Genomic DNA, 24,915 nt, shown 5'->3' on the forward strand with positions numbered 1-24,915 from the left:
CGTCACGAGGTCATGTGACACGTACTGAGGCTCATGGGAAATTTTCAACTTTTCCATACCTGTGTAAATCTACCTTGGGACGAATCGACAAAATGATGTACGGCAGTCATCGTAAAACATATTTCGATCGTCACTGAAGCACCGTTCAACAGCCAACTCGAGTATCTGAATGTGTTTACACTGTGCATCTGTTATCTAATGTTGTTGAATTAATATTTCCACACTTTCGTTAATTTCTCGCGTGAAAGGCAAAATTTCTTCTCATTGTTTCTCTGGTTTTGTTTAGCATCATGTCAATGTTCGATGAAAACCCATTTGGAGAACCGACAGTTGACAATCCATTCGCGGTAAGAGGTTATACAATCTCTCATGATGTTATCTCTCAGTTCAGTTCATTCTTGACAAACTTACCTTCGCCCTCATCATCCACTTGCATTAAAATGGCGTTTTGTATTTTTTCTTTTGTTTCGCTCATTTTCAAGAAGAATCATGCTATACAATAGCTGTGGCACAAAATAGAGCAATGCTGCACTGTGTTGCAATGCTCCTCCTGCGATCTTCAGAGAAATTCTTTCGTCATGAGTCACAATATAGTACTTACGCTAAAGCTACCCTCCCAAGAATATCCTATAGATCTAGTAACAGGTGAAGTTTTAAGGAAAATTTTCATCAAATATGTCGTTTGTCCTGTGAATATCTGCACAGTGGTTGCACTTGAAGTATAGTTTTGAATTGAATTATGAAATACATTCTCATTGCGGAATGTAACTGTTCTTACTTACCTACAGAGAGGGTACAGCCATTCAAAGTTACAGTAATTTTAAATACAACTTGATAAGTTACTTAAATTACAATTCCATTCTTACTATTATTAATGTTTCTAAATCATAATAAATTCTCAGATAATAGTACCCAAGTCCTCCGCAAAGAACACCGTCTTCAGCTTGTTGCTAGGGTATCAATAGTCATTAGATTACCTCCTCATTGAAGTCACTATAAATTTTTTCTCATTCCCATCTTTGATTTCAAAATCATATTGAAACATGAAAACTTTTTTTGAAGAAAGTTCGTTTGTATCCTTAAAAAGTGTATGAACTGCAAATTTACACCGCCTCTGTTATCTATTAGTTTAGAAGGAAACCATACCCACTTGGAAAGGAATGAGCATCCTCCAGAACCCTGAATAGTTTAGGTCCTGAACTGACAAAGCAAATTTAGTCCATGAATCACATTTTAAACTACACTTTTTGCACTCATCTGCGCCCAAGAGTAACTCCATATCTCCTTCCCATGAGGTGAATAGACTTAATTACCTGAAAGTTAACATTATGCAACCAAATACTTTATGCAATTCTTTGTGTATGATTAATATGCTGTTGTAATCTAGAATTAGAGTACACTCTGAGAGAAAATATGATATGTTCTATCTTCAGGATCCATCAGTCCAGCAAGTAACGCAGCAAAGTTCGAATGTTCAAAAAGGAATCGACAGCTATAACCCTTTCGCTCCAGATGAATCATCTCAAGGAAGACCAACAGTGGTATAGTTTTAATCCATATTCTTATTCTATAATTTTTTTCTTTTTTTGTATGTGGTCTTTTAGCCCTGGAAGGGCTTTGGACCAATCAACGATAGAGTAATATCTCTATGTCACATAACCAAATGAAAATCTTGAATAAGAAGTAATTTAACTGATTCTAGTAAAAGAAGAACTGAGGTATAGGAAGAGGAAGATTCCTCTCGATTTTATCCTAGGTTTTGGGCTTGCAGTAATTTTAGATCCCTCTCCAACAAATCAGAGTAACCACTCACTGCAATACATTTAACAACAAATTTTTAGAATCGACCAAATACATTGTTAATCTGCTATTGATATTTCATAGTAACGGACTTTTTAAAAGTGAAAATAATCGTTTGGATTGCATGTCAGAATTTACCACTTCATATCTTTCGGCTAAAAAGTGCATAGTCTGCATGGAGAATTGGACTGTCCTCATAACTTGTAGTCTACAGACAACATTAAGTTCCTCTGATTTAATGACATATTTATTGACTATTCTAAAGTCTGTTTAGTCTGAGATTGTTTGTTTCTGTAATTGCAATAAAACGGTGTATTAACCAAATCAGTATTCTTCGTTTAGATGTTATGGCTTGACCAATTGCTTTGCAAAATATATTTTTCAAAAAAATCTACTCTATCTCAAAGTGAAGAATCATAATTTGGAGCTCCTGTGTTGAATAGCTCTTTTAATATATTTTTCGCATGTGATTCATAAATTTCTAATTTGTCCTATTTAATAAGGCATTCCCACTATTTATTTTTTTTTATTTCAGGTCCGCGGTGCTGCTAATCCACCGTTACAGACTTCTGGTTTAAAATCACCAGGGCCTGCAATAATGGTAGCAACTCAGGATACATCCAGACCTCCACCAGCGTACTCAGCATCAGGTCAACAAACGCAGATAAATCTAACAACGGAAGAATTAAGGGTAAACATTTTCAGTTTGCATTTTGAATTTTTTGGAATTCAGAATCAGTTGGATTTTAAGAATTCTTCAATTATGAACCAATCCGTCCGTGCGACTCGGAATAGTACAAAGTTACGTTGTTCCAGTAATGAGCTTCAGGCAAAGACTAGAAACTAGAAAATGTCTGAAAAATACCAAAAAAATGGTACACAAAATTTTCACTTTTGTTCTACAGATCTCATCATCAGAAATTTTTGTGCAGGACGTTCCTAATTTTTTAAGAAAACTATGTCCAATACCAAGAAAACCAAGTTATAGACTGCGTAGGTAAAGTCCTACCTCTAAAGTTTTTGCACTAACTATAAATACTGTAATGATGGTTATTAAAGTACGGCTAGAAAGAGCCTGTCAGAAGAGTGCCCCTTTTTTGAGGAACTCGGAGATTTTGTTCAAATGTGGTCCAAACAAAACATTATTATGAGATAATATTTCAGTAAAACTTAAATCTTGAGTTCAAAACTCTTTTCGCAATACAGCTTTGCGAAGGTTAAATTTTTTACCATCAGAAATGCTAATTTTTAGAAGCTCCTCGGTTGAAAACAACAATCTCAGTTCATCAGTTATATTTCCTCCTCAAAAAAGGGGAACAAGAAGGCCTCAGTTTTTTGACAGGTCAATTACATTGTGGTCTATCAAAGTATGTACAAGGCACAGCTGAAAAGTAATGCCTCCAAGCTCATAACTTGAAAATTATCAAAAACTAGGGGGTACGCCCCCTGGCCGCTACGCGGCCCAATCCTCTGAAGGCGCTCCCCGCTATCGAAGGGCCACTTCGCGGCTTTTTTTGTAGTTGCAGCGTCAATAAAATTCATATTTACATGATAAATTTGATTAAAAAATCTCGGCAAAACTTTCATGACGGTAGTAGTAAGAGCCTAATAGACAATGATGTCAAATTTTTTCTATTTTTTCAATTATATATATATATATATATATTAAATCATCTTTCGTATCCAATTTTTATCATTGCATCTTTCTCTTTTAGCTTCTTATCAATGTTGGTTTTATTTTTCCCCTAAAAAATACTATATGAAGTATATTTTCCTTTTAAGAACAAAATGATTTTTGTTTTTGACAAAAAGGAAGAAAAAATTTGGAGTCTAAAGGATGCGTTTTGCGATGATTGATTAATGAATCATTGTAGTAAAACAACGTAAGATAATTTACAGGACGTAAGAAGTAAGTGCTAATTGTCAGGATTCGAACCTACGATTTGGGACATGAAAACAGGATGGAGGTGCATCTGACGCCTTAGACGACTCGGCCACCACCAACATTGATTTCCTCGGGATGAATCTTCTGTTCATAGAGTAGAGCTAATGCGCAGGCTACTCGGCCACTGCGCAACCTTCTCTGCTACTGCGCAACCCTCTGCGCATAGCGGTAGCAGTTGCGGAGCATTCTGTAAATTTGCTCACTTTTATAACGTGATTGTAAGAAAACCTGGGTCCTATTTCCAAAATCTGTTAAAGCAGGCTCATCTAGGGACTTTCACCTGTCGATAACCACAAAAATCATGGAAATCGGCTTTGTAGAACGCTCAAATGAACCATGACAAAAAATAAAAATTTACATCGTTTAAATGAGAAAATTCGCAACTTTACCCGGCAATATAAAAAAATCTGGGTCATATTTTCAAAATCTGAATGAAGCGGGCCCATTTGGAGACAATTGTCTGTCAATGGCTGCTAAAATCATGAAAATCGACTCCATAGAACGTTGGAACTAAGCGTTACGCGCAGGTACGCAAATTCAGGAGGTCTCGAAGCTTATAGTATAGATTTGGCAAAAACTAAAACGATTCTTAAAGAAGAGGCAATTATCTATCTAATGGTCCATTGGTTTGCAAAATTGAAAAATTTTTGACGTTACAGAGTTGCCAAGCTTCCGACATGTTGAAAAAAGATGTTACAGATGACAATTTACAACTCTGCCTCGCTAAAATTGGACAAATTAGAGATAAATTGGACAAGCCATGTACAAAAAAACAGTACACTGTATTTAAGAGCATCATTGAGTATCTAAAAAAAATTACAATTATTTTTCGATATACTCTCCATTAACTTCAACGAGTTGTTTCGTGTCAAGAAAAATGAATGGGGCTAATTTCGAATCCACTTGTCGACTGCAGCTCAGACTTCGGCATCTGATTAAAATTAAGTACCTTGGAGCAGGTCTTTATTCAAGTTTGGAAAAGTCTGTCGAGTCAGGACTTTATGTAGGATGAGGAATGGTCTCAAGGACCTCGTACGTGCCGGTTGTATCCTGGATTTTATGAGTTATTAAGTCCTCCATTGTTTGCCGAAATTGGTATTTTCAGGTATATTAATATTTTCTGCACCTGTGAGGTTTGACAGCCTTATCTGTCACCCGCAACATCTTCCTTCAACATGTCGAAGAGGAAATGTCAGAAGTTTGGCAATGCTGTAACGTCAAAAACTGTTCAATTTTGCAAACCAATACAGCACTAGAAAGGTAACTATGTGTACTTTTAGGATATTTTTAGTTTTTGCCAAAATCTTTGATGGTTCTCAAGTTATGCACTTGGAGGCATTACTTCTCAGCTGGGCCTCGTATGTATTTCTGTAGTCATATGAGATGTCTTGTGAACTACTAAAATCTTTCTCCTTTACTTCCATGCTTCAAGGAGCAACTAGTGGTATGCCCAATTAAGCTTTTTCTCATTATTTTTATCTCTACTGATTTGATGGTCTTATGATTATACATGCATTTTAAAAATTCTACCTTCAGTTATTTTATTCACAAAATGCCTCTTCATGTTGGAGGCAAGCAGTCAAATTAGGCATTCTATCAAATATTCAGACAGATTGTCAAATTTTGATGATTTACAAGGTTTTCTTTATTTTCGACAAAGAACACTTGATATTTCAATGTTTTTGAGAGTAAGAATTCATCCCATTGTGGAACTTTCCTTGTATATTATTCTCCGAATGCTATCCGTTATTGTAATTGTCAATATTTTAAAAATTCTGTATTCTATGATGTGCTGCAAATTTTTAGATCCTCACCAAGGGACTAAAATTTAATCATTTTTCATTGTATAATCCAAATTCTTATGAAGAATTCTCTCTTACATGAGCAAAAATTTGCGAGGAAAGAAAATAGAAAGAAAAATATCACAAGTAGGTGAGTTGTTAATAGTAAATGGTTTAATTCTAGCAAAGAATTATTTTATCTAAAATTAGCGAGAAGACCTAGGTTTAGATCTGAGGAAGGATTTGACTATTTGCTTTGGCATCTGACGAAATGCCCCATTTAATCACTGGCTTGCAGGTGTGTAAAAAGTGATGAATAGGCCAAGCGCGGGAGAAACGTGAAGGCACTTACTTAGGAGGAAAATTGTGATGGTAGTAAGCATTTTTGTGAAGGAAACCATGCATCGAATTTTTTTATGCGTTTAGGAAAATTACCAAGCACATTACTTATGGAGGAAGAAAATGTGTAATGTAATATAGTGAAGTGCAGTCCTTAGTAAACACCAATGTGAAGGCTGCCTGTAAAATTTGAAGGGAAAAAGGTCTCATATAGTAGGGAAAGTAGACAGTAGTATGAAGGCAACCTCAAAAAATGTGGAAGCAAATTAATTTCTGCACCCCTGGTTTGCCTGCATCATATATCTAATCCAGTACCTTGATAATTTGCACCACTCTAGCAACTTGTAATAATGTCAGATCTCTTGTACATCAAAATCTGATTATTGAATTGAAAAACTTGAAAAAGAACTTGAAGTTGATGAAATCTTGATAAGAAGTTTTTAAAAATAAAATAAAAAATATTTGAGTGTTAGCAACTAGAATATTGTTTGCTACAGCCTATCAAATATTGTGTTAGTTGATTGGCTCAATTCTATTTACAGAATGTGTGAATGTATTTTTTTTTTTTTTTTCTAGCGTCGCCAAGAAGAATTAGATAGAAAAGCTGCTGAGCTAGAAAGACGTGAAGAGGAACTAAGGAATGCTCCTTACAACGGTGAGTATTGCAGTCAGATATTTTAATCCCTCTGTTCCCTGAGGGCATCTAGAGGAGTGTGATTTATCATTTTGATTTTGACCTGTCTTGTAATAAGTCAGAGATCCAAAGGAAACCAGAGAAAAGCAGGTTTATTCGTAACAAAAATTATGGATAAGATTCAAATGTATTCTTGTACCTTGATGAAAGAAAACATTTTGATATTTTGAAATCGATTGTGAAACTCCGAAACCATGTATCTCGGTCTGCAACGTCCCAGACTTCTCGTCATACTTCATTTTCTATATAGGAAACCAACCAACGTTGATTCTAAAATCTTCTGCTGCTTTTTTTCACTGTTAAAGAAAATTCTGTAAAAACGGTACAGAATTATGTGTATTTGTTCTCTTTAAAAAAATAGAATGAAACACCATAAATGAGATACATTATTCGGAAGAGTCAACGTTCATATGTCTCTAGTGCAAGGCCAGTAACGCAAAACTCAAATTTCAGCACCATTGTTTTCTATCTTTTCTTGTTTATTTTGGTGGTGTGCTCTTCATCTGACTTTCACTTTAACGGTGCACTAAATGAGCACTTTATAACTCATTCTCTAATTGAAATCTGGAAAAACATTAGCCTTACTCTTACATTAGAGCTGAGTCTCAGTGTGTTTCTGGAGTCAGTGCTCTGAGTCACATTCTAAATAATAATAAAAAGAGGATTAAATATTAATGAGGAATCAAAATTCCAACTAATTGAATTGGTAATACTAATGTTAAGACTACTTGACTTAATGTTAATACTAATGTTGAAGGAGACAAATTCACTTGTTTCTGTCGCTCGCAGTGAAATTGATGCCAATAATAGTCCATTTTCAGTCCAGCACCTGCAAATTGTTGATGTGAAAAGGTAGGGAATTTTCATCATTTTCGTCAAGGGAAAACTCTGGGAATTTTTCCCATCGAGTCTATGAACACCCTGTTTTAGGTTAAAATGGAAGACCTCTATCCTCATTTTATCACTGAGTGCTAGGACAAGAATTGAGATGAAAGATCTTTTGTCTTATACTGCAGCTGATAGACTTATTTATTTTGGACTCATTTCGTATCGTCATTAAAAGTAATTTCAGAGTTTTTTCATTACTAAGATAGATAATTTAAAATATACGGGCAAGAGTGCAGAAAATTCATGACCGCACAGTCTTAAAGCTGTTTTCATGAAAGAATGGTAAGGCTAGTGGGCATTTGTGCAAACATTACATGACTTTTGCACAATCTTCCTAATTGTGTGCTTTGCGCAAAGTTAAAGCAATTTGTAAATCAAGAGCTGAAAAAATGGTCATAACTTTGAGAACTTCAAGGGGAAAGGGACTTTTAAAATGGAAAGGCTTGGAACTTTATGAATCCCTGTATTAGGAACTGTTCAAGTATTAAGTGAGGCATTTTCCCCAAATTTTTGACTCCCTTCTCCCCACCTGCAAGGCACCCGTAAGAAATCCCTGACCCCCCCCCCCCCCCTTTGAATTACGTAAGATCGGTCGGGATCCCCCCCCCCCCAATCCAATATTTTCAAGAAAAAACGGAGAAAGGCTGGTAAGATAGCTGGAATAAATTTAAGGCTTTTTTAAAGGTATTTTGATGACAATTGGCCAAAAAAAAGGAAAAATTAGAAATTTAACTGTCAAGGAATGCATGCGCTATCGGTACGTGGCGCCAGTTCGGCGGGACGGCGGCAAAATTTTCCGGCATCAACAAGTCTTGTTTTGAAATGGCAGGGTTTCACAGCTCATAACACTGATACAGTTATTTGTATTTATTTATTTATTTTTATTTTGTAAACAAATAGCCTTTCTTTACAGCCAAAAGCTTACGTAAAACTCAGCTTGACTCCCCCTCCCCTCTTCGTAAGTCTTCGTAAGACCAGCTCAAACCCCTCCCCAAGTGCCTCACGTAATACTTGAACTTAATACTTAGTGTGCCTAGGTGTGCCAAATATTAAGTCTGTACGCTCTCTGGCTAGGTACTTGTGGTCTGTACGCTGTCTGCATAGGCACAGGGAAAGTTCTTACTGTATGAATGTTTCAGCTCACTTGGGAACACGCCTCTGAATCCAGATGTTTAGGAAATTTACGGAATATATAGAAATTACAATATGTCAAACTAGAAAAGATAGTTTTGACAACTTTTGAATGTATCCTTTGAAAAAAACTGAATTTGTTGTGAAACTTCTCTTGTCAATTGATTGATTACAGTGCGGCGCAACAATTGGCCTCCATTCCCGGACAACTTCTGTTTTCAACCATGCTTCTACCAAGATTTCTCTATAGATATCCCTTTTGAATTTCAGAGAATAGTTCGTTTACTTTATTATCTGTGGATGTGTAAGTTTATTCCTTTTTTCATTTCAGATAATGTTAAAAATCTGTTCAAAATTGATAGATTTCTAACTGTCAGTACCTATTTTTCTGTTCGGAAGTTACAAAAATACAAAAATAATGATGAAGTGCATCTTATTGCTTACTTAATGTCCCAATCTGAAAGTTGGTAATTGAGGGGCTTACAAGACAAGGCGCATAAGTGCAGTTTTTGAAAAAATTAAGTTATTAATGATTTCAAGTAAGAGTCCTATTTCATACTCTATGAAAAATTCTTTCCCAAATTCCATTTAAGCATCAAAAAGTCAATTTTTAACTTTCTTTCCGCCACAAGGATCCATGTAATTTCATAACTTTAAATACGCATTTCTCGAAATAGCAAAAAGTTATACTCCTTGTCCTCCAAACCCCTCAATTGATCAATTCGACAATAAAACTAAAATATCCAGTTTTGACATTTCAGAGTTCCTTTTTCTTGATACGTATACATATTGGTTTTTTTTTGTGGATGAATTAATTTTTACTTTCTCATTTTCATATATTAAAATTGTGAGAGGGAAAAAAATATGAAAATCAGACCCAGGAACAAGTCAACTTTTAAAAGTTAATTGCCTTATAAAGATGATTTTTTCAGTATAGTCTTGGAAACAGAATTTCTCCTAAAAATTTGTGACTACATTATCCTCTGGATGAAAAAACGAGTTTTTCGGAGATGAGCATACATCTCTGGGTTTGATTATGAACTTCTCAGAAAAAATTTGTACCATTGATCAAAAAGAATCGTTATTGTCAATTTATGAAACAAAATATTCAGGTCTCCGTCAAGGAAATTAAATGAGACAATACATTTTTTAATGCTGGAAAAGGGATGAACACATTTTTTGATGTTGCTTTTTGACTTGTGCTTTGAATTTCAGCTTTACTTGCCATCTTAAATGTCCACTCATCAATGGGTCGATTTTTTTTTACAGATCATGCATCTCTAATGTGTTTGAACGTAATAGGAGGTCTTCTCATAATCTTTCACAAGCACCAATTCACTGTTTTCACTGTGGGTATTGTCTATTTAGTCGTTTTCACTCCATTCTCTTATTTATGCTGGTTCAGGCCTGCATACAAAGCTTTCAGGTATGTTTTGCTCAGTTCCATCTTTTTGCTCATGCGATCCTCCGTAGGGAAAAGGAGGATGCAATACAACAGAAAAAGTGCCGAAAATTTGTGGGATTCTCACTTTCTTCCAATTAGTTGCTGTATTCATGCAGAAGTTGGAAACAGAGAGTAGACTAAGTTTTGGACTACCAAGGGGAACTTCCCAAGTTTCCGCCTCTGATCGGGCTGAAAAATTTGTACAAATTCTTTGAATGAATCCATTAGACCCGTGTTTTTTTGTTTTTTTCCAATGTGCCCTGGAAACACCCCAAAAAAATTCCGAAAAGTCTTGTTTTGAGCGCGCATCGGACACCCAGTAACGCCGTGCCAGGTGGGCTAGGCAAGGCGTTGGAGTGCGTAGGAGTATAGCAGCACCCTTTCCATAGCAGGCGGTAGCTCTGCGGTAGAGCGCTCGCCCAGTATCTGTGTGGTCCCAGGTTCGATTCCTGGACCAGTTGACGTTCATTTTACGATCAAATTTTATTTTCTCACATATTTTCCGCAACAACACTTCACATCAAATCACATTTAATTCATTGGAATTTAACATCAATTTTAATTTACAACCATCACCAAACACAAATTAATCAATGATATATAACTTCTTCAATTAGAATTATAGATGCTTGTTTTCTTTTGGGGGGGGGGAGGGGATTATTTTTTTTTGTTATGCAAGCCATTAGCTTGCCAATCACTGTTCTTTTACATTAGCTGCCAACCCACTCCTCCTCACACCAACACATTTCTCCCAACCAATACCCCCCCCCCCCTCCCGATCACCCGTATGCGTTAGGATTTTTCGTGTGACTATGGAGGAAGTATTAATGAAAAATTACATTATGATGTGAAGTGCTGTTGCGGAGAATGTGTGAGAAAGTAAAATTTAATCGCAAAATAATTGTTGCCTGGCCCAGGAATCGAACCCGGGACTGCATGATACTGGCTCTATCGCAGAGCCACCGCCGGCTGTGAAAAGGGAGCTGCTAAACTGTGTTCATAGACTCGAGCGCTCCTTTGCCTTGCCTAACCCTCCTGGTGCAGCATCACTGAGTGTCCAATGCATGCTCAAAACAAGACTTTTCGGAATTTTTTGGGGTGTTTTCAGGACGCATTGGGGGGGGGGGGGGGGGGGAACACGGGTCTAATGGATTTATCCAAAGAGTTCGTACGAATTTTTTCAGCCTGATTGGAGGTGGTAATTTGGGAAGTTCCCCTCCTAAGTCCAAAGGCAAATTTTTCAGATATTGTAGGGTCAAGAAAAACAAAAACTCTGGTTTTCACCAAGTAGCCTCTGGTGGGGTTCCAAAATATAATTTCAGTCATTTGAGAGTGGTTTAGTTTAGTTTATTGTCAATACTCAATGTAAAGTTGCTTTTCAGTTTAAAAATTTTGAGTCCCCTAGTATCGCTGATTAGGACTTCTTAAGATTTTTTCTAAAAATTATAATTTTTGAACTGCAAACTTCAAACTGTCATATTTCTACCTTAGTTTGACGGTTTTGGACGTTTATCTCCCACAAGAGGCTGAAAATTATACCTCTCTTAGCAATTACTAAGAATGGATTTCGGTTTGACTCCACACTTGTTTAGATACAGAGTTAATAATTTTGCCAACAAGCGTAGATTCAATGAGATAATAAAATTCTCATCATAGGGGAAAAAGCTCCTCGAAGCTAAATTTTCCCTCAAACCATTTGCTGCAACACTAGTTATGACCAATCAGGGAGGCAATTGTGGTCGCATTCGGGACTAATGGGTTCCTTCATGAACATAGCTTAATCTCCTGGTTTTCTGTTCCCAAGCTTGAAGAAGTCGTGAAAATTAGTCTTGAGGCTTGGGTGAGTGGCAGCGGTGGCAAGCTTACTTACTAATATCCTGTGAGAGAATTATCCAAGTAGTTTGGCAAAAGTCCTGCCAAGGCAGTGTTATTACAAATGGATTGCGGTTCGACACACAAGTCTTTTGGATTTTACCAGTTTTTATTAAATTTTACCAGTATACGTCCATAGTCAGTGTAAAAGCAAAATTTTCATTATGCTGCAAAAATCAGTATTTCTCTTTGAGGAACAATGTTTGGACGATCTTTTCTCTCTTTGTTACCAGAATTTTAGTTCTATACTGACCTTTAATGCACGTTTGCAAATTTACCGACACTCTCCACACAGAAATCTTGGTTGGAAGTTTTTCAGCTCTATTGTTGCTTATCCTATAGGCCTGTCACATATAATCTTTGATGTGTGGTAGGCCTGATAAAGTCTGTACTGTGGGAGGTATGCAAATGTAGGATTTGTTATAAATCTTTGCTCAGTTTAAACATTACCTATATTGTAAAGTAGGTATGTTTCACTAAGGCTCACATTAAATATTGTCTGTCTAGTCATTAGAAATAAACTCAAGTGTACAATTTAAATAGATTGTCTTGAAAAGTGCCCAACTCTGAGGCCAAAAATTCAGAAAACGGGAAGAACTGAATTCAACTAAAAATTCTCAGTAAATGATAAATGTTCCTGTCGCATGTTATTCAGTACCCTAAAAGAGCCCTATTGCCGAAACCGAAAAATGTTGGTCCTTCAATAGTACAACATGAATATTTTTAAACTTTGGAGTTGGACACTTTTCCGAACAGAAAATAATTTGTGCCCACCTTCTCAATGTAAAATAATAAAGAAAAAAATAGTTAAAAGACAAGTATGACCCTAAATGCAATTTTTCTGCAGTAAAATGGAATGATCATTTTTTCAGAATCGGGCAGTTTTTGAAACAAGACATTCAAATGATATCTGTAACTATTTTTAGAAAAATGAAATAAAGACCATTATCTCTTTCTTTAATTAGATTCTTTAATTATGTAGTTGTGTCTCCCAAAAATTCAGAAAATTCTGTTTCAGTATTTGGTGAACATTCGTCGTTTTTCAAAAACTTCTTCCAATTAGCGAAATTTTCTATTTTTTTTTTTTTTTTTCAGGAATGATAGCTCAGTAAACTTCATGGTTTTCTTCTTCATGTTTTTCTTTCAATTTCTCATCACTCTCTCTCACAGCATTGGGACATCAGGCTCAGGCACATGGTTAGTTGAATTAGTTTTTCTTTCCTCTCTTGCATTAAAGTGAAAATATACCGTAAATAGAACCTTGATTTATGAAATCGCGATTTGACGGATTCTGCAATTCAACAGATCAATTCTTCGAGCCCATAAGGTTAATGCTAAAATTAGGACCAATAGATTGAAAAATTTATTTTATGGTTTGTATTTCTCTCTTTCCCATTTGTTTGTCCCTCCCTCTGCTGTTAGTAAATCGGTGAAATACCTTCTAATCCGATGACTCCAGCATCTTGCGAGGAAGAAGATGTATGATGAGTAAGCGTACTAAAAACAGGAGATAAAAATCGAAGGATCATAGTACGCTCATTGAGCGGGTTCCTGAATTTTCTAGTTTATCACATAATTTTTAGCAACTGATGAGGTCAGGTTGCAATAGAACCAAACCCTCATGATAAAAAATCGAAGTGACGAACCTCAGATTGACAATATTACATGTCTGATGAGCAGCGACTCATAAGCCTTTTTTTCAGCTACCATTTGGAAGGTTTCAATCGAGCATCTCTTCTTTTTTCTGCCTCTTTTTTCATCCCTTCCTTTTTTGCACTCAAGACTTTCCTAGTAGTCTCACCTTCCCTACCTCATATTCTTCCAAAGGTGAAACTATTTCACAATGATCATACCCTTTTATCGCTGCTGATCATTTGATTATTTTATTCCAGTGGAATATTTACTGCAATCAGCGTTTACGATTCAAGTCCTGGAGGAATAATAACCGGCTTGTTTGTGTTCTTGATTGCTCTCGGCTTTTGTTCAGCAGCTGCTATGGACCTTATCTTACTGTCCAAGGTAACATTTATCTCCTCAATATTTTATAACTTCACCTGATTCGCAGTATCTGTGTCATGACATAATAATTCCAAAAGCTTTGTATACTTGACTAAAGACGAAAAATATGCATCTCCAATTGTAACGTTGTAAATCTCTGTTGGAAAAAGGGATCTCTATTTTTCATGTGCATGCTTATGGGCAGCATTCCCACAGTTAGGGAATATCGAAAATGTCAGGGAATTTTAAAAAGTCAGGAAAAACCTGGAAATGTCAAGAAAAATGACCAAAGTGTTAGGGAAAAATTGTTTAGTCACCTTTACTTACTTTCTAGAGTGGGTTTGACGTTTTGAACAACATATCAATGATGTAAGTGCAGAAGTGCGTATCTCGGAAAACACGATTTTCCAGTAGAGTAAAAAAACTGTCTACATTCCTGCTTATTGTCAGTAGAAGGGTGATAATTCTTGAGGGTAGCAAGAAGAAGATGCTTTTTCATATAGAGAAAAAAAGGAGGTGTTTGCAATTCGGGCATCTTGGAATTTTGATGACGTAGGTCTGCACGGTGACTTTTATCATCAATTTTCTTGGAAATGGTATAGTTTATGGAAAAAATGTACTCAACGTAATGTGTTTGAAATTATATCATTAGTTGATTTAAGCAAAAAAATCGGACATTATGGTCCGTTTTTCATACTTCGAATTCCGGATTTTGCTGACCAGGTTGTACCGACCTACGTCACAGAGTACATAATCCACAAGATGTGAACACCTCCTTTTTTTTCTCTATGGCTTTTTCATACTCCATCAGCACTTTAAATAATTTCTCGAACTGTTAGAAAATACAGCGGAAATGCTGAGATTTGCGTTTTAGGCACTAAGAATTGACACTTTATCACGAGATATGCATTTTTGCAATTAGTGTTTTAGGCCTATTTTTGGCGGATTTTATCATTTAATGACTCATAGTCGAACTAATTTAATCATAAATTAGTTTCACGCTTACAGTTCCTTATCAGAAGCTTTCGTTTGATCTCATACAACCGGATCAGGCACTGTATGATTGAAAAATGACATTTGATCACGAGATACGCATTTATGCAATTGGCATTTTGAACCTGCTCTTGATCATTAAGATCAAAAATGGAGTTGATTCATACTTAAAACTTATTTAGAAGCTTTAGTTGATCCAATACAGTGGATGAAGCATTGTATGACTCGATTGACTCTATTACAACTGACCGTTGTGTGATGAACCATCAGTTCATGATTGTTTCGGCTCAGAGAGTGAATAATTGACATGAATGCTGCGTGCCGCTGGTAATAAGTACCTCTGAAGAAATGATATTGAAGGGCCCTCAAGTGATAGTCATTTAGCAACTTTTCAAAACCAGCGAATTCCGGAAAATGAATAAGAACACAGAACAGCTGATCAGCTGATGAATGCGCTGTTGGCGGGAAACGCTAAGGAGCGTGCGGTGTGCGAAAGGCGTGCCGGGTCAAATGAATGGGCCAGAACGAGGTACGCATTTCTGCACTTTAGCCTGAGATATGCGAAAAAAGTTCTACTGTTTTAGGTGACTTTCTGATTTTTTTCGATTATAATATCTTGCTGGCAGATAGATGACATCTCTAACAACACGTTTATGCAGCTAACTCGAAACTGTCAAAAATCGAGATACGCACTTCTGCACTTTCACCATCGATATTTCGCTTGAAAACTATTTCAAACTGTGCCCTTTTGACCATCTGACACATTCTCAATTGTCAGGGAATTTTACCAAAGTATGACAGGGAAATCAGGGAATTTTTTTCTCTAAGTACTGTAGCAACCCTGAATGGGGGTAAGACTTATTTTTTCCACACCCTCTCAATTTCATAAAGATGCGCTGATATTTTTTACAAGACATTTTTTAGCATTTGAAAGCGATCTGGAGGATGCAATCAAATATTTATGACTGTTGGTATTTTTGAACCACTCTATAGGAGCATCCAGTTGCTGTTCGCCCAAAATTCATCAATTTGTTTTGGTCACTGCATCTCACAAATGCTGTTAAGTTTCCTGATGTTTTTTGCTTCTCTACAAAGTACAAACATCTTAACACATAACTCTGTTCATTGTGTATCAGACCTGTTATAATCTACTGGATAGAATGACTTTCAATAATCTGTTGTGTTTAAACTTCTTACATATTCTACTCTTGCGATCAAAGGTAACTATTGGGTGTGGATTTGAAGCTGAGATCGATTACTTTTTATACCCACTGATCATTGTTGTGTTCTAGATCCATCGCATTTACCGTAGCTCTGGGGCAAGTTTTGCTAAGGCAACACAAGAATTTACAACTGAATTCCTAAGTAATGAACATGTCCGGGGTATGGCAACAACTGCCGCAACCACAGCAGTTCGGTCGCAGTTCCAGCAGCAGGGTCAACCTGGACAACAGCCTCAGCAGCCTGATCGACGCTACTGAAGAATCATTAAACTTAGGTGAGCTTAAGTGGTCTCTTCCTTCCCAAGAAGATAAAGAAGTATCCTAATTGGCATCTTTGTACACTGCTGCTCTAGTAAATAGTGCTGTATGAGCATTCAAATGTTCCCTTTCCTCTGATAAAATATTTATTTTTTAGAAAGTAGACAAATAATGGATATTTTCTCCTAATGTTAAGAGATACAGTGGATTGTATTTCGAATAAATCTGTGAATTGTGTTAGGAACAAATAAATACTCCCTGTAGAGCAGGTGCCACTCCCTGGGAGTGTAAATTTACTCTTGTTCCAGTAGGGCAACCAGTGAGATCCCTGTTGTAATGCACGGTAAAGTTGGACCATGCTCCTCAATTGTCGTATCAATGACGTATCTATGGTGTATCGATAGTGTAAATCTGCAACCTTGTATCTCAGTTTGGGACGTTACAGACGTCCTATCATACTTTATATTTTTAGAAAAAACTACGCAACAGCAATTGTAGAAACTATTGTAATTTTTCTTCTATGTGCAAAGAAAATTCTGCGAAAACTCCAAGGAATGATATCGGTTTGTTCTCCCTTAAATAAATAAAATAGGAGCGTAGATTTTCAAACACTTCAAATGAGAAACTTTGTTGCGGACTTACACTGTCCATGTGCCATATTTATATATATTTTAGCAAGGCTCAGCGGCCGTCTGATAGGCAATGGTAGGTCACATCAGTGAATCTGGCAGGTGCTACCCAGCACAGTATTTTGCAGTGTCCTATGCCCCCACCAAGTCATAAGCACTGCAGGAGCTGTCAGATTAATTTTCTTGATGCAGCCTATTTATCAGTATTGAAGACCATTCGCATTTATACTTGTTTAACACATGCTATGCAATTAATTTGAGAGAAATGGGAGAGATCTTAGTCTATGCTACAATGCATTAAGACAAGCAGTCAAACTGAGGGTTCGGAAACAGACTAAAAAAATCCGTTGCCATTAACATTGCTAATTCTTCTCTTTGAAATATCTCTAATTTTCAATCAATTGTTAGTTAATGATTTTCATGACCAGTGGCATCCTCTCCCCCCCCCCCCCCCAGACTTCATTATACCATTTTCAAGATATTGCCTTATTTTTTCCAGTTGGTGATTAATTATTCTGGTAATCTTTGATTTCAGGAAACAGGACTGTTGAAAAAGATTGCTGTTTTTCATGATCAGGACTGTCATGAGCTGCTTTCTTCTTCTTTTATCTATGTTCAATCTGTTATCATCCTCTTTTCATGTCTTGTAAAAAAAAAGGTTAGATAGTATGAGGTGTGTCCAGAAAGTATCCGAATTTTGATTTTTTAGAATATAAACTATCTTATCTAATGATAGGGATTTAATCTCTTTTAAAGTAGTCTCCATTGACGCTGCCTCATTTCAAATGCCGCACACGCGGCCCAGTGTTTTTGCAACCTCTGGAAGTACCTGGAGTTGCTATCAGTGTTTTTGTGCTGTCTTTGATGTCCCCAATTGATTTGAATCTTGAACTTTTCATCAGAGTTTTGAGCTTTTGAAAGAGCCAGACATAGTGGGACACTAGATCGGGGTCGTAAGGGGTGAGTGAAATTTGAGTGTTGTTGTGCATTGCCAAGAACTGTTGAATAAGATGGTAGGAGTGAGTGGCAAGCGTTATCTTTTTGAAGTGTCTAGTCGTTGCTTGCCTACAACTGAAGAGTTTGCTTGCAGAAGGGCGTACTGTAAAATTGGTCTTCGTTTTGAAAATCAGTCACACAGCATCAGTGCATCTTTGGAAACACACCACCATGCTCTGACAAGTTGATGCAATGCTCCTATGTGGAAATAAAGGCCTAAATGTGCAAAGCCACTTTCACAAAGCTTCAACTGAGTTTGGCAAAAAACAAATATTTTTTTAAACATGCTCTTCTACAGGCAAACTCTGCAATTCAGATTGTTTGTCCTTAATGGTCTGGTAAACAGAGCAAAGTTTTTGGATAATTTTCTGTGTTGTCTGGCCAACCAAGGAGACTGTATCCATGATGGACAACATCACGAACAACAGCAGAAAACAGTCAGCATGGCCTTGACATTATCGAAACTTATCATAATTGAAACTCTCTTTTCATTGCCTTTCATTGAATTAATTGCAAACGCATACTGAATCATTCAGATAAAGTCCTAGATCACTTTTTGTTGAGTTCAAAGGAAAAGTGGATGCAAAACTTTTTCTCGGGTTTGGTTATATTTTGAAAAAGAAATCATGATATTTACTACTGATTTATGCGTATTCATCAATTTTTTGCAAATGACTAACTGAACGTGCGATGGTGTGGCTGCGCATTTGCACTCAGGGGAGTCTGAGCAAAGTTCAACTCAAACCTCAACCTCTAATCTGTTGTTGATATTGAGATAATCCACCATGTGGGATACTTTCCCGACAGACCTCATACAACAACCCAAGACTTAAATTGAGCTATAGAAAGCTAAACCTTTTTTTTCATGTGGTTGAGCCCACGTTCTCCCTCGTATCTGGTTATATTTTTCTTTTTTTCCCCACATCATTATCAGAATGTAAGATATACACCATGAGAGGCTTCGTAGATAGTTGTAACCATTCTCTACTCCAAAATTTTGTAGGTTTTTTTTTCTTTTTTTCTATCTTTTTTTTACTCCTTTATTCCATTCTCTCCTTTCCTCCTCCCACCAATATAATCCTACTTTTTTCAATCATGTACTCCAGCTAACACAACAGAACAAACTGCAATTAATGTGTCTTTTCTTGCATATTATGTACTGTAGAATGCGACAAAGTTGCTAACTCATTGTCGCCAAAATTTTCAGTTAGGGGGTATAGTTCATTAGCCCTTGATATGAGGCACTCTTTTTAGATTGGCAGAATCTACTGTTAATGCATCAGAAGCTCTTTAGTAATTAATTAGCTCAGGGTCTTAGCATTTTTTTGCCTTGCCAATGAACAAAGTCCCAAGGCTGGATCCTAAATCCATATCCCTTTACTTTGATAGAAGATCTTCGCTTGGAAAATAAAGCTTTCACTCCTAAACTTTGCTTGCCCTATTGATTGTACTTGTCTAATTCTGTAGTTTCTCAAATTGTTACTCCTAATGTGTATCAATACCTAAAATTTGCCTTTGTTCATCACATGTATTCTGATTTTAAATGAAGAGACTAAGCACATTTCCAAAAGTCAAGGTCAGCCAGAAGCCAAATCTGTCCTGATCTTAGGTCATAAATGTCATTATTTTTTACAAGCTGCATAGCGATACAGTCTGCACATTGTTTCCTTCCTGTTATAATGATCTTTGAAGTAGCTCTAAAAGTTTCAAAGTGGAGAATATCAAAGGAATAATCCGTTCATTTCTATCTGTCCATGTATATTTCACCTAAATGAATGCACAGTATTCACAGTTGTACCTAAATGTGTCTTGAACTTTACACATCTACTTTTGTTTGCTTGGAAAGTAAAAGTTCAGTCCATTTCATCATTATCAAAGCACTGTATCGTGAAATCTACAAAACTACCGTCTTTATATCAGGATTTTTAACCCAAAGCATCTTTTACTTCAAAAAATTGCTGATTAGAAGGTCTCTCTCAGACAGGGTCTCCATCATTGGTAGAAGTGGTCTAGAACGTAAGTAGGGAGAGGATGTATAATGGGATAACCCACCGCAAGATCATAGATCCTTGTTTTCAACTGAATTTTCATGACTGGGGCTCAGATTTTAGATATTATATGGACTGCATTATGTGCATCCTTGTTCTTGTTCTTTGTTTGCGTATTTATGGTTTCCAACATTCTGTCTATTAGCGGTTGGGGCTAGCCGTTAAATAAGTTATCAAATGCAGGAGTGCTAAAACTTCCAGGCCATGTCACCGAGAGGGCCGCAATTGGTAGAGCTCAAAAAGTGGCTTTAAAAATGAAAATTCAGACCAAAGCGCGCTCTTTTGCCAAATCTTGGTATGCTCTACATGTTTTTTCCAAAATCTTGGCATTAATATGTATAGAGCCATATTGAGGTTATCTTTTTGAAATTTCTGAGGGAAAAGGCGTTTTTGAAATGGGAAGGCTAAGAACTTTCTGCATCTCTGATCAAGCACCTTGATTTCTGGATATTATTCAAACAATTTTTAAGTATCTTCAGAGGTTACTGCGATTGTTGGCAGCAAGCAACATTTATGCCCCAGACATACAATGAAGTTTAAATATCCTGCCATATCTTGATCAGAAAAAGTGTTATTGTTGTGCAGCTGCTAACAACATATATTATGTTTCTTGTATCAGACTTTCCAGCTGTCCAAATGACTAAACTATTTTCCGCTTTCTCCAGAGAATAATGAATTTACAATGGTCAGAGGATCTTTTAATTTATATTGAATATTTTTTCAAGTCAGTAGTTATAAAACATTATTAGGTACTGTAAATAAAACCATGATGTACAGGTGTTCGATACGAGACTAGGGGTACCATTATACTTGCAAACTTGCGTCACCTCATGCTTGAGGTGTACTATTAGCTATTATTAAGACTGTTCAAATTTCATGATGTTGTCAAACTTCTTTAGACAAGATAATTTAAATAATTTGTGTCAAAGAGTTTACATTCATGATTAGATATTTTATCTTTTTAATTTATAATTTCTTTTATCTCCTATCACTTAAATTTTAATTTCTTCCTGGAGTTCATCAACTTTTAATTATTCTATAATATATAGGTGTATTTCTAATAAACTATTGTTTCTACTGTTTATTTCTCTATTTAGTATCTTTGTTCTCAAATTTGGCACTGTTTTTTTTTTTTTTTTTTTTTTTTTTTTTTTTTTTTTCCTGTTGATTCAATTATTTATTTATTTTTTTGTTATTGTCACTCAATACTTTATTTTTATAATGCTTAAAGCCCAATGGTACTATTGAAATTGTAAAATTCCAAGACATTCCGCATCTCCATCAGTTCATCATATTTTACAATGCGTCTCATGTTACACTATACAGTGGCCAAAGTCCAAAACCACATAAAATAATGGTATTTCAAAATGTCTGCACTTTTATTATTTTTTCGAGGAGTGCAAGCCAACTTTTTTGCTTGAAATTTATATTGGGTATTTTCTGCTAACAGAGAAGAAAAATTAAGGAAGTTTTCAAGAAAGTTTTTCGGCTAGTTTTCTTGAGAAAAAATGAAATATGACAAGAAATTGCAACTTGGCAAACGGAGATATTTGATTTTGCTTTTTGGCCATCACTATTTTACAATGCACCTTATGTCAGCCTATAGTTTCCTTCTGGCCGCTTGAGGGGGCTTTATTTTAACACTAGTGGTACGAAATGTCTCGTTTCAGTACTAAAATGAAAAAAAGCATACATATATAGCAGAAAATTTTGAATAAGTATTAGTTTCCATATGCGATAACTTAACTGTAAAAGGAGTTCTTCCAGACAGCTTTGAGCCATCACTTCAAATATCAGGAAATTTACCACACAAACTTCGCACAGAAGAATATCCTAATTTAAATATACCAAAAACAAATTGCCTGCATTCACATATTTTTATAATTGAGCTGAAAAAAATATGAAAAGCTATTAAGCACTCTTTTCTTATGTGGTAATATGATCCCTGTTATTCTTAAAGAAAGATGTCCTGTCATATTTTAATTTACTCCAACTAAAGTACACCACAAGCATTTAAAGTCTTTACTCTCAACAACCCTCTTATAGCAGTGACTTACAGAGTCAATTGTTAAACTTAAAAATTTCAAGGGAAGATGTAATTTTAAATTGATGGCCAAAGTGGGAAACCATGTATTCTACTTTATCTGCTTCTATTTAATTTTTTGAAGAAAAACAAGGCAACTGCAAGGCTTGAGATTTTTAAAAAATATTCAGTCAATTGAGGTGAAAAATCAAGGATGTTTTCAAGAAATTACATTGACTGGTCAAAGGATCCAAAGGAGAAACAAAGTATGGCAGAAAGTCTGCAATTGTTGCAAACGGAGGTACATAATTTTGCACTGTTGCCATCAATATTTGAAAACTGCAAATTTTCACAAATCAAGGGACCTCCTCCTACTAGATTTTGTATGAAAAAAAAGGTAAAAAATGAGTTTTACTCATTACTAGAAGTTATAATTCTTTAAGTAACTTAAAATTTCCAGTGAAGTTCAGTCAATTTTTATGTGGGAGAAATAATGAACTGTATCAGAAATTGAAAAAATAGAAGTGTAATTGAAACTAACTCAAAGCTGTGCCAAATTAAAGTTGTTTTGTTTTTTTTTAAAAAAAAATGCACCAAAAAAGAGTTGCCGAAACTGATAATATAAGTGGTCTTCTTGTGTATTAGTGAACCTCCATCGATGTTTTTGTTTTTTTCACATTTGTTTCATGAGTTTTTTACAACTTCCTTTTCTTGCAGTTACTGCTATGAGGAAATGACAGCATCGAAAATTTAGCACTCTTCATGATTGGATTTTCCCAAAGTTCTTACAAGGCTCTGCTCAGTGTCCGAGCTGATGGAAGGCGTCCATTGTCATGAAAAATTCCTTAATCATGCATTTTCGACCATAATCATTGTGTGGATAGAGAGCCAAAAAAAAATTTGCAAGTAGACTGTCTCTTTTCTTATTATTATTTTACGACATCCTCCAGTCAACCGAGCCTTGTTGTAGAATGTTATACAGACTGTTGTTGTCAATTCTATGTTTGTTTGTTCGTTGTTTCAACGCCTAAATTGTTGGAAGTCATGGATGTTAATGGATTAAAAAATGAAAATAAATGTCCAGCCTGAGTATTCGGGTGATTGCTTGTTATTGTATATTGTACTTAAAAAATGAATCTAGTAAGGATTGGAATTGTAATAAAAATATAATAATATCTCATCCACATCTTCCTGGTTTTTTTTGAAGGGGGGGGGGGGGTTGTTTTGAAAGAACAAATATTTTTTTCCCTCCCTGTTTTTCTCTTTAAAGGTCATATATTTCTGGCTCAAGAGGTATTCATCAATATTTATTTCCAATAAGGAAATTAGGTGATGCTCTCAAAGGTGCCATTGCTTTATAAAAACTATGAATTTCACTTAGTATATTCATGTTAGGTACTTGGAGATGTTTGGTATGCATTGTAAAATTTTTTAGGAAACTTAATATAATGAAATTGGGTGACTGACTCTTAATTATTGAAAAAAGTTATTGTGTGCACCATCTGTTGCTTTTGTATTTGAGCCAAGAATTGTGCACAACATATTTTAGTCATCTCATAAATAGATGTATTATACTCGTCAAACATTTTAGGGGATTGTGTTCAACCTCCAATTTCAAATCTGAATTATGCAATGGAATCGTTCGATCAAAAACTGACCACTGACATGGCCAGACACTGGCATGGTAGATACCTCATTGAAAGTCCTTAAATATAATAGAAAGTCCCTAAAATGACATCACTCTGTCATAACTCTACTGTACACTATTGCAAAATTAACAGTGCCTGTCTAAACTGTCCATATCCGCTGATGTGGTAGTCCTGTACACGGAGCCGCAAGCCCAGGGGACCAACAGCAGGGGACGTTGACGCGAGTCAGCTGTTACTCAGATACAGTAGTTCTCTACTGGAAACCTGGCCTTGTCTTTTCATTCCCTTTCACTATATTATACAAAAACTAATACCAATTGAATTCGCACTATAATAAATATCCGTACTTAATAAATATCTGTAAAAATTCCAAACAGTAAAGTATAGGTATTCCTTTTTTCTGTGAGAAATTAGTAATATGATCGCTAAGATTCAGGAATGTTGCATCGTGAAGATGGGTGCAACTTTTATTATTGATAGGTACCTTACTAAATATAGAGTTAGGACGGTAGGTAAAATGCTTCCTCTCTAAGACGGAGACGAATGTACACTGATGAATCTGGTTTTAATTACTCTAAAAATTAGGTACCTAAAATTTCTTTAGCACAGAGAGAAAGAAGGTTCAGGAAATTAATTCGCTACCTTTAACTGCTAGAGTCTTGGAATTTTATCTAAAATGTTCAAGAGAGTTAATTATTCCTCCTTTTTTAAGGGTTGGCAGGGGGCTCTAATGGCAACCCCTACCCCATCAAAGCCGCCTAACAAGGTAAATTTATCGTACTTATTTCACTTTTGGACCGTGTTTAACAGAGAGGAATCAAGCCACATCAGCTATTGCCAAATTTAACTGGGCAAAGTAATTTTTGACTAGAGAGCCTTTGTGCGGAGCTTTTGAAAATTTTAAGGATTTTGCCTCGTACCATGCAGAAGATCCACTAAAATTTGCACAAAAATCCACACAGCCGTTATCATGTTGTATATTAAATTGCCCAATCAAATTTGGCAATAATTGATGTCACAGCGAAAGGACGCAATTCTGGGCCACCTTTCTCCCGCCCTTCACCATATTAGAATTCGCGTCAAGAAAAAAAAAATCTTGTTTAACTAGATGAAATCTTAAAAAAAATCACCTGTTTCAGAATTCGGGGTTACCCTTTGTGGGCTCGTGGTGTTGCAGGTTCGTAGCCTCCCCCCCCCCCCCCCC

General features: G+C 36.0%; 1 protein-coding gene across 2 annotated transcripts; it reads left to right on the plus strand.

Moving 5' to 3' along the window:
* Window positions 1–131: 131 nt before the first annotated feature.
* On the plus strand, window positions 132–23,246 carry Scamp (secretory carrier membrane protein). Of its 2 annotated transcripts, XM_019043202.2 has the most exons (10): window positions 133–347; window positions 1,434–1,541; window positions 2,336–2,491; window positions 6,442–6,520; window positions 8,754–8,882; window positions 9,848–10,004; window positions 12,990–13,091; window positions 13,787–13,913; window positions 16,178–16,383; window positions 17,531–23,246. In XM_019043202.2, the coding sequence occupies exons 1-9, from the start codon at window positions 291–293 to the stop codon at window positions 16,364–16,366; spliced, it is 1,104 nt and encodes a 367-aa protein (XP_018898747.2). In that variant the 5' UTR covers window positions 133–290; the 3' UTR covers window positions 16,367–16,383; window positions 17,531–23,246. The 2 variants fall into 2 exon arrangements, with proteins under 2 accessions (XP_072162148.1, XP_018898747.2); XM_072306047.1 differs by lacking the exon at window positions 17,531–23,246 and having other exon boundaries at window positions 132–347; window positions 16,178–16,384.
* Window positions 23,247–24,915: the final 1,669 nt, after the last annotated feature.

Source organism: Bemisia tabaci, chromosome 1 (genome assembly GCF_918797505.1).
Source record: "Bemisia tabaci chromosome 1, PGI_BMITA_v3".
Lineage (NCBI taxonomy): Eukaryota > Metazoa > Arthropoda > Insecta > Hemiptera > Aleyrodidae > Bemisia > Bemisia tabaci.